The sequence below is a fragment of the Schistocerca americana genome, chromosome 5 (genome assembly GCF_021461395.2).
Source record: "Schistocerca americana isolate TAMUIC-IGC-003095 chromosome 5, iqSchAmer2.1, whole genome shotgun sequence".
In the NCBI taxonomy this organism is placed as follows: domain Eukaryota; kingdom Metazoa; phylum Arthropoda; class Insecta; order Orthoptera; family Acrididae; genus Schistocerca; species Schistocerca americana.
In genome coordinates, this window is record NC_060123.1 from 38,637,300 (window position 1) to 38,653,137 (window position 15,838).

At 40.9% G+C, this 15,838-nt stretch overlaps 1 protein-coding gene across 2 annotated transcripts in view; it reads left to right on the forward strand.

The window, feature by feature from the left end:
- Nucleotides 1-15,838, forward strand: part of LOC124615826 (retinoblastoma-like protein 1) — a 173,145-nt gene that overhangs the window by 98,838 nt on the left and 58,469 nt on the right. For both annotated transcript variants that reach the window (XM_047143971.1, XM_047143970.1), the window contains exons 9-11: nt 5,655-5,871; nt 6,458-6,661; nt 6,844-7,072. In XM_047143971.1, coding sequence (XP_046999927.1) covers nt 5,655-5,871; nt 6,458-6,661; nt 6,844-7,072 — 650 coding nt within the window. The remainder of the gene's footprint in view (nt 1-5,654; nt 5,872-6,457; nt 6,662-6,843; nt 7,073-15,838) is intronic.

Consider the following 15,838-nt stretch of genomic DNA (forward strand, 5'->3'; position numbering starts at 1 on the left):
TGCTCGGCAACATCCAGATGGAAAAACAAAAGTTCTTCCCTATCAAATGCCAGATCAGGACCCATGGGAAGGCGAGACAGTGCATCAGCATTCGCATGTTGAGCCGTCGGCCGGAAATGAATATCATAATTGAAACGAGACAAGTAAAGAGCCCAATGCTGGAGGCGGTGTGCAGCTTTGTCGGGAAGTGACGTTGATGGATGAAACAAGGAAACAAGTGGTTTGTGATCCGTAACAAGATGAAATTTGGATCCCTAGAGAAAAACACCAAACTTATGAAGAGCATAAATAATGGCCAAAGCTTCTTTTTCACTTTGAGAATACGTTTGTTGGGCATCCGTGAGCGTTTTGGAGGCATAAGCAATGGGTTGTTCAGAACCGTCAGAAAAACGGTGCGCAAGGACTGCACCGACCTCGTATTGAGAGGCGTCCGTGGCAAGAACAAGATGTTGGCCAGGTCGATAAGTAGCCAGGCATGGGGCCTGTTTCAGCATAGTCTTCAATTTCTGGAAAGCCACATCGCATGACGCGAACCAGTGAAAAGGCACGTTTTTATGCAACAGGTGATGCAACGGCTGAGCCACTGAAGCAGCAGACGGTAAAAACCTGTGATAGTATGCTATTTTCCCCAAGAAGGCCTGCAGTTCCTTAACAGATGTAGGGCGAGGAAGGGCATCGATCGCAGCGACAGTTTGCTGAAGCGGACAAATACCAAACCCCTAGTACGCAATAGATGCCTGAAAAAAATTTTGATTTCTGAAGATTACACTTAAGACCAGCAGTCTGTAAGACATGAAAAAGTGTGTGGAGATTTTGAAGATGTTCTTCAGTGGTGGAGCCAGTGACAACAATGTTGTCCTGGTAATTTATACACCCAGTGACAGTGAGCAATAATTGTTCCAAGAATCGCTAAAAGAGAGCAGGGGCGCTGGCAACCCCAAATGGCAATCGTTGGTATTGTTAGAGGCCGAAAGGCATGTTAAGGACCAGAAACTGCTGGGAACCAGTGTCGAGAGGAAGTTGATGATAAGCTTCTGACAGGTCAAGTGTAGAAAAATACTGGCCTCCAGCAAGTTTAGTGAACAATTCTTCAGTTCGAGGCTTAGAGTAAGTGTCGATAAGGCATTGAGCATTTACAGTGGCTTTGAAATTGCCGCAGTGACGAATATCACCATTTGGCTTAGATGACAATGACAGGAGAGGACCACTCACTGGAAGTGACAGGAAGCAAGACCCTCGAAGCAGTGAGACGATCTAGCTCCCGTTTTACCTGATCACGAAGGGCCACAGGAATGGGCCGAGCCCGAAAAAACTTAGAGGCTGAGCAGTGGGTTCGAGCGTGATATGAGCTTCCAAGTCGTTTGCACGGCCTAACCCAGGAGAAAAAAGGGACGAAAATGTCGTCAACAAGGAATCCAATTGAGCATAAGGAATAGCGTCAGAGACGATATTGACGGAGTCATCTATGGAGAACCCAAAAACGCGAAAGGCATCGAAACCAAAAAGATTCTCCGTGTTACTATGGTCGACCACAAATATGGGAACAGTGCAAACGACAGATTTGTAAGATATCTCAGCATCAAATTGTCCCAAGAGAGAAATCTTCTGTTTATTGTAAGTCCATAATTGCCTAGTGACAGGTGACAGGATTGGAGAACCCAACTGAAGATACTTCTGACAATTGATGATAGTGGCAGCAGAACCAATATCCACCTGCATGCAAACATCTCGACCAAGTATTTGGACAGTGAGGAATAACGTCCCTGAAAGAGAAGTAGTACAATTGACAGACAACACAGAATCAGAATCAGCGTCATGTTCATGAACCTCATGTATGCGGTCGGATTTGCAAACGGATGACACATGACCCTTATTTTTGCATTTGTGACACACGGCCCAACGTTGTGGACAATCTTCTCGCAGATGTTTCGTAAAACACTGCGGACGTGAAGGAAGTTGCCGTGGGGTTTGGTGCAGTTTCGTAGAGGTTTGTTTACGGTTAGGCCGAGGCTGTGCTTGGGAGTGTACTGTGGCCACGTCGGCCGGCGGGGACACGCCACACGCTTTGTCAACAGCACACAGAGGCTGTACTTCCCCGACGTCACCCCATGCCTCTATTTGTGTTCCAGCGGCGCGAGAAATTTCAAAAGACTGAGTGATGGATAGGACTTCATCTAGAGTTGGATTTGCCAACTGAAGGGCACGTTGCCTAACTTCTTCGTCGGGCTCCGACTGGAGAATAGCATCCTGTACCATGGAATCGGCGTAGGATTCTTTGTGAACTTCAGTAACAAATTGGCACTTTCAACTCAGGCAGTGAAGTTCAGCAGCCCAAGCGCGATAGGATTGATTTGGTTGTTTTTTACAATGATAAAATGCAACACGAGAGGCTACCACATGTGCATGCTTTTGAAAATAGACAGACAGAAGTGAGCACTTTTCAGCAGAGGACAAGGACACAGGATCTTTCAAAGGAGCCAATTGCGACAACAACTGATACATTTGAGTTGAAATCCATGAAAGAAACAGAGACTTACGTGTTTGTTCGTCCGCGACATGAAATGCCAAGAAGTGCTGTCGAAGACGTTTTTCGTAATCAGACCAGTCTTCCGCCGGCTCGTCGTAAGGAGAGAAGCGTTTGCTGTTCTATGAGACTTTGCAATAGTTGCTCTAAAGTAGCCATGGAAACATGTGGGTCAATGATTGAAAAGAAAAATCACTACCTCGTTGCCAATTGTTATAACTTCAAGTTGAACAATTACATTTCAAGGAAGACGGAATACATGAAAGTCAGAGATCAAGTAAACAGAGTAAGATGTGTGGACACTTTAACAGTCAAATCATAACTGAGTCCGAGTCTAGCGGACGCTGGCTGGGTGGCTGCTTAGGTGGTGCTGCTGCTGCATGGCTGGCAGAGAGCGCTGCATGTAGAGGACACATTTAACTGCGCGGCGGCACTCTGAAAGATCGGCGAGTCACAACAGTATTATTTTAATATTAACTCTGTACATTTCTGATTCATCTCTGGAACTAAAGAAAACTTGAAAGGTTTTAAATTTTTTTCTTTGTCAAGTACTGTGCTCCAGAAGCCATGTCTCCGCAATATCCGTTCTTTCAGGAGTGCTAGTTCTGCAAGTTTCGCAGGAGAGCTTCCGTTAAGTTTGGAAGTTAGGAGGTGCAGAAGTAAAGCTGTGAGGACGGGGCGTGAGTCGTGCTTGGGTAGCTCAGTTGGTAGAGCACTTGCCCGCGAAAGGCAAAGGTCCCGAGTTTGAGTCTCGGTCCGGCACACAGTTTTAATCTGCCAGGAAGTTTCAAGTACTGTGCTGTCTGCCATCTTGATGACATATGTTTTTTTTTCATGCATCATCTGTTATGCTTATCAAGGTTTCATTGTATCTTGTCACGTTATCCAAAATATATTTCAAAGTAGTTTCGTTAAACCCATCATATTCTGTTGTTTTATGTTCTGTTTGAGATTTTTTCCTTTGTACCTGCAACATCTGATGTTTGCATAAGTACCATTGTTAAATAACTGCCCCTTTCGTCTAGGTTGATATAATCTTAATTTTCGAAGATATTTAACTTAGTTTAAATTTATGATGTTTGTTTTTCTGGAACATTTTATTTTCTTATTACTGTTTAATAGTTACTCCAAACTCTTAAGTTTCAAACTGTCAGGTCTTGTAAAATTTCTGTATTGATAGATAAAATACTTTGGTCAAGAGAGCTCAGTGATTTCAAATGTGGGCTAGTCATGGGACATCGCTAGACTAATAAATCCATTAGGGACATTTCAACCTAAAGCTGCCCAAGTTGACTGTTGGTGATGTGATGTGAAAGAGGAAGTGCAAAGAAACAACCACAGCTAAACAGAACCAGGGAGACCTCTTGTACTGTTGGGCAGGGAATGTCAGTTATTGCGGTGGGTAATAGCAAAAAATGGCTTGAAATCAATTGAGAGTTCCAATTTGCTATCAGCAGTCCAGCTAGCAAATGATTGTTCTCAGGGAGTTAAGAAGGATCAGGTACAAGGTCGAGCAGTTCTTCAGAAGCCACACATTTTTGTACTCAGTGCTAAGCGACGCTTGAGGTGGTGTAAAGGGCTGCGCCATTGGGCAGGGATGCTTGGCTACTAGTGATTTGGAGCGATGAATCACACGATACCCTTTGTATATCCTTTGGCAGTCTGATGGAAGAGTTTGGGTTTGGAGAATGCCTGGAGAAAGTTGCCGGTCATCATATGTGCAGTACCAGAAGTGAATTATGGAGGAGATAGTGTAGTGCTGTATGGGGGTGTTTTTTGTGTTGTCTCCTTATTACACTCAAGACCCCAGTGTCCAACATCAACTACTTCTCTGGTTTCGGCTTTTGAGAAAGGATGGGCTATCATTCCTCCACAGACATTCAGAAACCTCACTGAAAGTGTCCCAAGCAGAGTTCAAGCAAAGGGTATCCAGATACACTTGATGAGCTAGTGTGTCACCAGTTTCACTTTTTGGTCAATTTGATCCTTGCCAATTCCATTTGCAGTTTGTTTTCTTCTGGAAGAATGTGTTAAGGCCACGCATGTTCTTTTTTGAAAATTCTAGTAATGTAAAGTCTCTTCATTTCTGGTATTGTACGCAGAATTTCTCATTGAAGGATAGACAGTTTTCTCCACTTAAAATACTACATGACTGACTTAGTGTGGGATTTGCTTTACTTCATCAGTTTCAGTAATTCTTCATAGATGTCTTCTACCATGTTATCAAAATATATGTTAGTACACAGGTTTTAATGATACTCCTGGAGTAACTTTTGGCTGTTTTTAATATGGTTCTTGTTGTTCAGTCAGGTATTTGTTCAACATCTATAATACTGCTTTTAATTTTCTTTTTATGATAAAGCCCATAATGTAATTTTGTTCACAATTTTTTATGTAATATAACTCATAGTTTGATTTTTAATTATATACAGTCTTTTTATCTTCACTACGCTTCTGATAATCTACTATATTCTGTTTGATGTTATTGAAATACTCTTTCATCCCCTGACCTGTCTTTGGATTTTAAAGCTGCACAGTTTAATGACTCTAAATAGGAAAATCATTGAAGCAGTTGTAATCCTAAGATCCACATATTGTTTGTTTATTTTGCCAAACGTCTTGCAGGAAAATGTAGGCGTAGATGTGTCCCATGAACTGAAACTGTCATCCAAATTCCCTCAGCTCAAATATTGTCAACGTTTATCTCACCTGCATAAAAAAACTGACTTTCCAAGAACACAGATATACCTGTAATTACCATACTGATAATACACTACCATGCCGGTACCCAACGGTTGTGTTGATACACTTAAACAGTGCTAAAGTTTGACACATTTGTGCTCACATCAATCTGAATGCAGCTTAGTGCAGAGCTTCTGTATCTAAGAACCCAAGACCAACAGGATCAGTTTACATGATAGAGTCCTCAAGTCAATATTGACAAGTAATAGTTTCTTCTGAAGGATGTAAATTGCCACATTCCACATCTACAGTGAGCTTCATGGAAAGTTTATTGTGATTGTATATTCTCTTAAATCAGCAGTACATTTTTATCTTAAAGCAGACAGTTTTGGGTTTAGGGTATGGGTAAGGTTTGCAATATAATTTTCAAATTGTTTTTCTTTTTCAGGCAATGTGCCCGCAATCCCCAGGAAACTATAGAACATTGGATAAAAGATCTCGGTAATTTATTTTGTCAGCAGTATACACAACAGATGAACAAGACGCAAAATGCTAATATTGATTTTGCTAGAAAGAGGCTGCAGTTAGGGGAATGCTTGTATTATAAATTACTTGAAAATATTTTGATTGATGAAAGTAAAAAGAAACCAGGTTATGATATGACTGTAAGTATTTGAATGAACAATAATTTGATTGTTTTAATTTGACATATTGCATTCTCTCTCTCTCTGCCTCCCCCTGCCCCCTTCTTCCTCTCCCACATTCCCCTTTCGTTCTTCTTCTGTACCTACTCATGTACATAACTTGTCCTGCTCCCTCATATTCCCTCCTCCATCTTTCTTTGCTGTGTGTATTTTGCTGTATTTTCCAACCATTGCCTCCTCCCTTAGCTCCAGTTCATTGCCTTCACTCCTTAACTCTACCTCCTCTGCCTCAAAATCTTAATCTCACTTCACCTCCTCAAACTTTTACCCCCATTTCCTTTCCCTTTGTCTTGTACCTCCTTCCTCTGCCCAATTTCTGTTGTATCTGTTCCAATTTTGTCTGGTTTTTCAGTGAAAATATGAGTGCTCAATAACTGACAAAGCCTTTGATTATATTTGTGATATAGTCACAGCTTCATTCTTAATAATGCAGGAAACATTACTTTATTTGTCAGTGTGAGTTGTAGTTGTGTATTATTGTTACAAGTTGACTTCTCAGATACATTTTACATTAACAATACTTAATGTTAATCCACTTTTCTTACAGAATTTGCTGGAACAGGAAATATTTCACCATTCACTCTTTGCTTGTTGTCTAGAAATTGTGATCTATTCCTATAACTCACAGAGAACTTTTCCATGGATTCTAGAAGCATTGAACTTGGAATCATATTATTTCTACAAAGTAATAGAGGTGATCGTACGTGTCGAAGATCAACTCTCTCGTGATATGGTGAAACATCTGAATCTTGTAAGTTACTGGTATTAAAACAAGAAAAATAGCTTCTGATTATGAAAGTGTTGTCAGTTACTTTTGGCTGTTAGGCCTGGAATTGATGTCACAGAATGAAAGTTTTCACAGTTGTTAACTGTTTTATTCTTACTAAAGTAACTCTTGTATTAGTAATAACTGAGATATGTCTCTTTCTTTAGATTGAAGAACAGATATTAGAGTCTAGGGCTTGGCACAATGGAAGTCCTCTCTGGGAAAGTATAGAAAATTCTGGATTGCCTGTACCATCATATGAAGATGTATCACTTCCTGGGCAAACAGATGACTTTGTGGCCTCATCCCAAAATTCAGTTGTTCATCGCATTGCCAAGGGTGTTGATAGGGTACCTGGTGATCAGGCAACCCACAGAGTAGATACTGTGGAGTCCAGTAAGTTCACCATCTATTGTGATAATATCTGCATGATACATTATGGCATCTTATTTACTTTGCTTGTTACAGTCTTTTACTGGTAAGTGTGGAGATACTGCGAAATGTAAAACAGGTCAAAACTTGAAAAGTTGAACAGTATTTTGAATGAAAGAGAGCCAGATTTTTATGTACCAGAATTGTGCAATTTCTATCTGCTTACGATTTGAGAATAATAACTGACAAAGACTAATGAAAAAAAATTGTAATCAATGTAAATCTGACTTGGCCAAGTTCTTTTATTTACGTATTTGTTTTATCATTCTGCTGGTATTAGTATTCATATTTCATAATGTTTTGCCTCCCAGTCTGTTAAGTCATCCTCTGATGACTAAAATATTTTGGCTCCTGAAGCAGTTATTAGAAAGTGTTTCAGTGATGATTCGTTGGACCGTATCACTTTCTTCAAATCATTGTTTGTGATGCATGACCATAGCGTTTTTTGTGTCATTGTAGCACATTCCTGGTGGTGCTGAGAGGTCTGTATATTGTCACCTGGCTGGGAATATGCAGTTTGTGTAGCCCACATAAGACAGTAATTGCAAAAACTATTTGTTCAATATGCTAATTGATTGACACTGTTACTTGCGTCTTCATATCTCTATGATTCACAGTGACAGTCATCTTCAGTCTTTGATGTTTCTTTGTGACTGTTAATTGGTTTTCATCAGGTGTTGCTGTTTTATTAAGATGTCTTTTTATAAACTGTGCATACCTTCACCATCTGGAATCCGTTGCATTAACTATCTAAGCTACACTTATTGTAGTTAACTATGATTCAACAGTTTTCGTTCACTGAAATTCAACAAGTAACTAATGGTAGCTAATTATAATTGGTGCAGACTATTTTTCACCACCTCACAATGATGCCTTGACCTGTGTCAGGTAGAAACCAGAAATATTCACATTTGTGATAAATGCGAATATTGATGTGAAAATGCAACTTTACATAATAGATGCTGATTCATAGCAAATTGTATCCAGACGAACTATTTTGTCAGAGATGATTTGAAATAGCTTTACCTTCTGAATATAAATATAAAAAAGTAACCAGTTTTAAGTTACTGGTATTGTACATCATCTGGCAAAGCTAAACTTGGAAAGAGAATGTGAATAAAAGTGCATTTGCAAAATAAAGTGCACATCTACACACAACACAACATATCAGCGTACTTATAAGATACGCTCAGGTTTCATGTCAAACAATGGGCGGTTGCATCATCTCCAAGATACGTGCTGCATATGACAATACTGGACTCAGCCCTAGGACTTAACATCTTAGTACTAAGAAACGGGAACATTTATCTACTATCTAAATTTGGCATTTTGTGAAATTTTGGATGCTATAACGTGGCAATTTTAGGTGACAAATGTTTTGAACTCTGGTTGCATAAGTTACAGGTAGGGTTCAGGTCTGAAGTACCTCGTTTACGATGTTGGCAACCTCAGTAAGCAATGACACAGTAGATATTACAGAATGCTTTGTATTGTGTATAGCTCATTATTTTCCGTCTTATTTTGAAATGAGTGAAGAGTCTGGTCTGTCACAGAGTTCGAGTGTGGCTCTCACGACACCAGAAGGGATCAGTGATCCATGTGCCGGATCTGCTTTCACAGGAACACACAGTGTGTGTTTATGCTGGTTATCCTGCGAGGTGGGCATGGGGCTTGTTCCTCCTGTAGCATTCCTCATCTGTCGAGTGTTCCAAGTTCTCATTTGTTTATGCCTGCGACCAGCTGCTACATTATAGTATCAGCTTTGTAGGAACCATGCAGAGGGTCTTCCTGTGAAGTGCGAATAGAGTTATTTTCAGTTCTATATCCACTCTGAAGTGCCTTGTCAATTCTACCTCTATGCTGTCAGGGTGGGTCACATGGCCTATGAAAGGACTCTGCAATAAGTTATTCACGGTTTATATGCTACAGATTAAAAAATCAGTGTTCTGCAGATTTTGTAATTATTAAACTGGGCAGGAAAAGAAAGATGATGTCAAGAAACACCTCACTGGCAAGAAAATGATGTTGGCTGTCGAGAGACAGTGATTTGCTGAACGCTTAGATAGAGTCAAAAGGAAAAAAGAGCAAGCACAGACTCCTCTCAAAAAGCCCTTATTACAGAGAATAAAAAACTGTTTATTCTCTTCTGTTATTACTTTATCTCCAATAACTTCTTCTTCTTCTTCTTCTTCTTTCGATTGTGCCATTTTCCCGCAGTTTCGCAGGGTCGGCATGGTTACATTTGGCAAAGTTAATTTTAGGGGTGGCCGGATGTCCTTCCTGTTACCACCCCGTTTATCTCCAATAACTGTTTTTTTACTTTTCACTACTTGTACCCACCCCTGTTGCCCCACGATCAGGTTCGTCTTCAGGCATGTAGTATAGCCAACTTTTGTATTTTACATCTGACCATTTTTTTTAAAAAGAAATGCCGATATTTGCCAGAAATATATGCTATATTTTCATGTCTCTAATCATAGGTGTAGTTAATATTTGTCTTAATTACCTGTATAATGCTGAACATTTGTTGATAAGGGTTTCTTGCTAGATTGTTAACAACTGTCTTCTTGTCTGTTGAAAGGTGGCACCAATTCCACTGTGCCTCATAACTAATTAATTATCTTCTATTATTCCTCTCTTCAAAATAACTTTCTTCAGATTTTCTTCCAAAGTGTACACACACACTCACCACTTTTTTTCCGGTTTTTGTAATCCAAAAATCCACCTGCGGCTTAGAATCGAGTGCAAAGTAAGCGGAAGTTCTGAAAAATGTTGGTAGGTGCCGCCACAACTAAGTTCTGCCGTCGAATATAAGTAGCGCTATACAGGCATGCTTTGCAGGCACAAAGATAAATACTGGCGCCAAAACCTCTGCGTCAGTAAATAAATAATTAAAAAAAAGGTGGAAGATGAGTTTTTTTCTCCGCCCCGAGTTTCAACCACTGCGTTTTCATACATTATCCAACGAAGTAAATACAAATTCCGTATTGTTCATCTTCGAATTTAGCAGCATTTCAATGTACTACGAAAATCCGACTGGCAAGACTGTTTGGGATGTTTGTCAATATGGCCAACTCTACGTTCTGAATTTTTTCCCACCTGTGGGAAGAGATGGTTGCTAATAGGAACTTTTATGTATTGTGAATCACATGCAGTATTCTCTTCACCATAAGAATAATACGAACATAACCCTTTTGCCATATATTGTTTCGTGTTTGCTGCTATCTCATTTAAATCCAGTCTGCCTAATAAACTACGAAACTTGAGTGAGACAACAGCAAACGTGGAAGAATATACATATCATGTCATGTTTATATTCGCATTATCCTTATGCCTAATAGTGGTACAGACAGAAATGAAACATGGCAATTGACTAGATTTTTAAATCTTAGATGACTAATTTCTGTGCAGAATATAATTTACTAAAGAGGCGTCTGCAAAGATTTTCAAATGGAGAAAAATTTTCGCTAAACTCTCGTTCAGAACATCTTCTATCATACGCAGTCTATTATTTGGTTCTTGTTGATCATTAACAAAGAAAGCAGCAGTGTAAGTAACAAAAAATAGCAGTCTCCTGCCATTGTTTCGCTAATGAGACGATTCCTTTCTTTTGTTTTTTAATTGTAAGCGGCGATAGCATGCACAAAAGCAAGCCATGCCGCGAGCGGCGACAGGTTGTAAACACAAAAAAATGGTTCAAATGGCTCTGAGCACTATGGGACTTAACATCTGAGGTCATCAGTCCCCTAGAACTTAGAACTACTTAAACCTAACTAACCTAAGGACATCACACACATCCATGCCCGAGGCAAGATTCGAACCTGCGACCGTAGCGGTCTCGCGGTTCCGGACTGAAGCGCCTAGAACCACTTGGCCACCACGGCCGGCTCGTATAAACACATTATCAGAATGCGACAAACAATGCATGACACAGTACAGTAATGCATTTTCAGCTTAGAGTGACGTAAACACCTAAAACAAAGAGAACGGCACTTATCAGATCAAAGAAAAATAAGCAATCAATTCAAACCAGACAAAGCACGTGAAAAAGGAAGGGTACCCGTATAAACACGGACAGAGCGCCTGACGCATAGCAATGGCTACCTGGTAAAGCTTAACTGCTAAGCTTACGACTCGAACCAGACTACTGTAGTTGTATCGTCATTCATTCTACCTACATTGTCTCTCATATTACAATGGACCAACTTTGTTTCGATTTGGAGGTGCGCCCTAAAACTTTTCTCTCCCCTTGAATTTCGAGTCTCAAATTTCAGGTGCGGCTTAGATTCAATTTTTTTCCCTTGATTTAGTCTCATTTTTCAGTTGTGGCTTAGATTCGAGTGCGTCTTAGATTCGAGTAAATATGGGGGTGCTGGAGTAGGAGCAGGTAAGGGGTTGGTAGGTGAAGGACAGGGATTACCAAAAATACAGGCCTGGGGCATTACAGGAATGTAGGATGTACTGTAGGAGCTGTGAGAATGTAGGATATATTACAAAGAGAATTCCCACCTGCGCAATTCAGAAGAGCTGGTGTTGGTGTGGAGGATCCAGATGGCACAGGCTGAGAAGCAGTCATTGAAGTGAAGCACATTCACTAGCTGGGAGGTCCAGCTGTCTCTTGGCCACAGTTTGTCATTGGAGATTCATGTAGTCAGATAGCTTGTTGGTGTCATGCCCATCTAGAAAGTAGGAAAGTGGTTGCAGCTTAGTTAGTAGACCACATGACTGCTTTTACAAGTTGCCACAACTTTGATGGGGTAGGAGATGCCTATGACTGGAGTGGAGTAGGTGATGATGGGTGTATGTATGGGACAGATCTTGCACGTAGGTCTGTTACAGAGATATGAGCCATGAGGCCAAAGGCTGGACTCAGGAGTGGAATAAGGATGGAAGAGGATATTGCATATTGGTGGGTGGCGGAATACCACTGTGGAGGGGGTGAGAAGGATAGTGGGTAGGATAATCCTCATTTCAGGGCATGGCGAGAATGTGACGTGGTTGGTACTGAGTCACAAGTGGAGTGTTCCTTCGTGTCCAGACAGCGGGTAAGTGGGAAATGTGAGGTTACTGAAAAGATGAGGCACAGGAGATCTGTTTCTGTACGCATTTGGGAGAGTAATTTCATTAGAGAGGGGGGGGACTACGTGTCACTACAGCTGCTGTGGCCACAGGTGGCTAAGTTGTATGGAAGGGACTTCGTGGTATCGTGGCAGCTGTCAAAGTGGAGGTATTGTTGGTGGCTGGTAGATTTGATCTTGATATGGATGGAGGTACTGATGTGGCCATCCTTGAGGTGGAGGTTAACTTTGAGGAAGGTGGCTTGTTGGCTTGAGGTGAAGTAATTGTGGGTGAAGGTGTTGAGGAATGTTGATAGTGTGTCCTCATTCTCAGTCCAGATGACCAAAATGTCATCAGTGAATCCAAACAAGATGAGGGATTTGGAATTGTGGTTGGTTAGGAAAGATTCCTGTAGATGGTTCTTAAATAAATTGGCATAGGATGGTGCCATGTAGTGCCAATTGCTATACCACACATTTGTTTGAACGTGATGGCTTCAAAGAAGTAATTGTGATTGAGTTTATGGTCGGTCATGGAGACCGGAAGGAGGTTGTAGGTATGGAGTCAGACCAATAGTAGCAAGGCCACGGGCGTTAGGGATGTTAGTGCAAAGGGAAGTGGCATCAGTAGTGACAGACAGAGTGCCTTGTGATAAAGGAACATGAACTGTTGAAAGTCGATGGAGGAAATGGTTAGTGTCTCTTCTGTAGGAGGGTAGATTAGAGATAGTAGGCTGAAGGTGTTGGTCCACCACAACAGAGATTCTGTCAATAGTGGGACAGTAACTGGTCACAGTGAGGCATCCTAGGTGATTATGTTTATGGGCTCCTAGAAGCATTTAGAAGGTGAGAGTGCAGGAATTGGTAACAATTAGGGAACGCATAGACTCGGGGTATAGTTTCTGGGATGGGCCTAAGGATTTGAAGAAAGTATGGAGATCCTGTTCGATTTCTGGAATAGGGTCACTGTGGCAGGGTCTGTGGGTGGACGCATCTGACAGCCGGTGGTCTCCTTCCGCCTGAGGATCACTGCAGTTCAAAGTAATAGTGGTGGAGCCTTTGTTGGCAGTTTGGATTACAAAGCTAGGTATACATGTAAGAGGTTTTCACTCTTGGAGAGCTTTTGCGGGTAATAAATTTTGTCTAAACAGTGCCACAAATCAGTTCACCATCAGAGTTTGAGGGAGGGACAAGATTTCAGATAGTCATGCTGTAAAAGTTTAGATCTCTCGTGTATACTGCAAGCTCCATCTCTCGAGGGCCCGTCGCAGGAGCTCTTAGACAAGAAAAACTGTACTGGCATTGTCAGGAGAGCTGAGAGTACTCGGATAGTGCTGAGTGGCCATATTGCATTCCATATTTGTTCTGTATTTCACAGTTCATACACTACCACATTTTGATAATATATTTTGCCGTAGTCTCTCACTTATTGACTAAAAGTATCCATGGAACTTGTGGTGTAACGACGTATTTAGGTTTGCGTTTGATATATGTATGACCATGTGCAGACTTCGTCACCTACGTCAGTTACAACCCACTTCAAAAATGAGTCATATTCTTTTTAAATTGTCATAGAATGGTTCTTGAACGAAACTGTAAAACATCAGTTGAGTCGTGTGCAGAGAATTACATCACTTGGGCCAATTGGTTTTCGTAACTTTTTCGAATTTAAATTTCGTTTGTTTCTCCTCAGAAAATTATATCGACACACGTTATCTTGATCTAATCGATATCAGAATCACACATTAAATAAACTTTTTAGATTCAAAGTTTCGGCCAACGCTGTCTGAATCAATAATCTTGTCAAATATATTATTAATCCGTTCACATAACTCTTCATAAATAAATCTTCAAGACACGTGTTTCAACTTTAGTAGCATACACTATTTTATTAGCTTCCTACACATACAGATGTGAACTTGAGCGTTGACAGACAGTGACTAACATTTCAATAAGATTAAGATCTACATGATGTCATTGTTGTACGAAAAGAGTATAAAACTTCATTTTTAATTTTTAGAAGCACGACGCAACAACTCGGTTCCAGGATCTTCTGTTGCTCCTTGGCTGTCGACCCGCGACGTATAGCGGCCAGCAATTTCCTCTCTGGTCGCGGCAACGAAGATGCTGTCCCCGTTCGTTGCGCCGACCTCTCCGTACATGAAACACATAAAAAAAATACAAACTTTTAGATAATTCACATTTATTACAAATAATAAGAAAACACATAAACAAAAACTAAATTAAACTTATAGTCACCTGCAAACTGGGCTGACTTTGGTGGATGGGTGACGCTTAATTTCGTCCCACTACAAACTGTACATTTTGAGCCACAATATGTAGTCATGGAATGTTTCTGAGTGAAGAAAATGTCCATTTTAGCTCCTAAACGAACAGCATGAGCAATTAGTTTAGTTTGAAAGTTCTTGGCTTCAACAAAACTCCACGGAATGAATGTCTGACTAGTGCTCTAGCCACTGTGCTTCATCAACATTACAACGAGCTGTTCTATAAATATGTACCAGCATTGTCAAGCCAGTTGAGATTGCTGTTACAATGGATACGCACTGTGTGGGAATGTCAGTGATGTGTTGGCAAAAATCTTGCAGAGAGCGATTTCTCAGCTCTCACAGATGCTCTTATCCTGCTGTGGGTAAATGCTTCAGACACCTTCTTTCGCAAGACTCTCGGGCACATACGAAATTACTCACAAGGAACTATCGTACTGTAATTATCAGTGAAAATGCACTCCTGGTGTAAGCAAATCTGCAGGTACTGTCATTGAGAACTAAAAACTCCCTGCCCTAAGATCGGAATCAGTTTTTAGGTTGTGGATTACGGTTTTTTAAGCAGATGTAAGGTTACCTTCCATGCTGAGAGATTTGGGAAATGGTGGTGTGGCACAGTTTGAGGTTAAGAAATTCTAGAATGTTAATGGGGTGATTTGGGGGCAATGGAGGTGTATCACAGTTGGATGGAGAGGTGAACTGAGTCGGGCAGAGTTCAGTATTGTCTTCAAGTGGAGTCTGATCGAAAGAGTGTTTCCACTGTATGGACCAGGAGAAGGAAAGAAGGTCTTTAACAAATCTAGCACACTGAACCTAAGAGTGGAGGGAAAGGTAAGGCCCTTTTTTCCGTTGTTTTATATCTCCTCAATTATGATAGGTAGGTGGTTCTTACCTCCACAGCGATGGGATTTGTGTACCAAGTTTGGTTGGAATCGGTCTAATGGTTTAGCAGATGTGGAAAACACGGGTGCTCCCGCCCCCCCCCCCCCCCCCCCCCTACACACACACACACACACACACACACACACACACACACACACACACACACACACACAGACAGAGAGAGAGAGATATGAGCTGTGATCAAAAAGTAATGGGAATATTTTAATTTTGCAGTCTTTATGCATTCAATTTTTTTTTAATTGTCTTGTTGGTACACATGTTCTTGAAGTAGGTTTACATTTTCAGCTGTTTTGGATATTTAGTTCAAAAACTGGAATAAAGTGCAGCGCTGAACTCAAAATGTTGACTGTGGCTTTTCGTGAATCTGTTGTGAGTAAGACAAGAGTTTACGAATGGTACAATTGTTTCAAAAAGAGCTGAGAAGGCTTTGAAGACTGTGATTGCCCTGGATGCCCCAGCACATCAACTACTGACGATGGTGT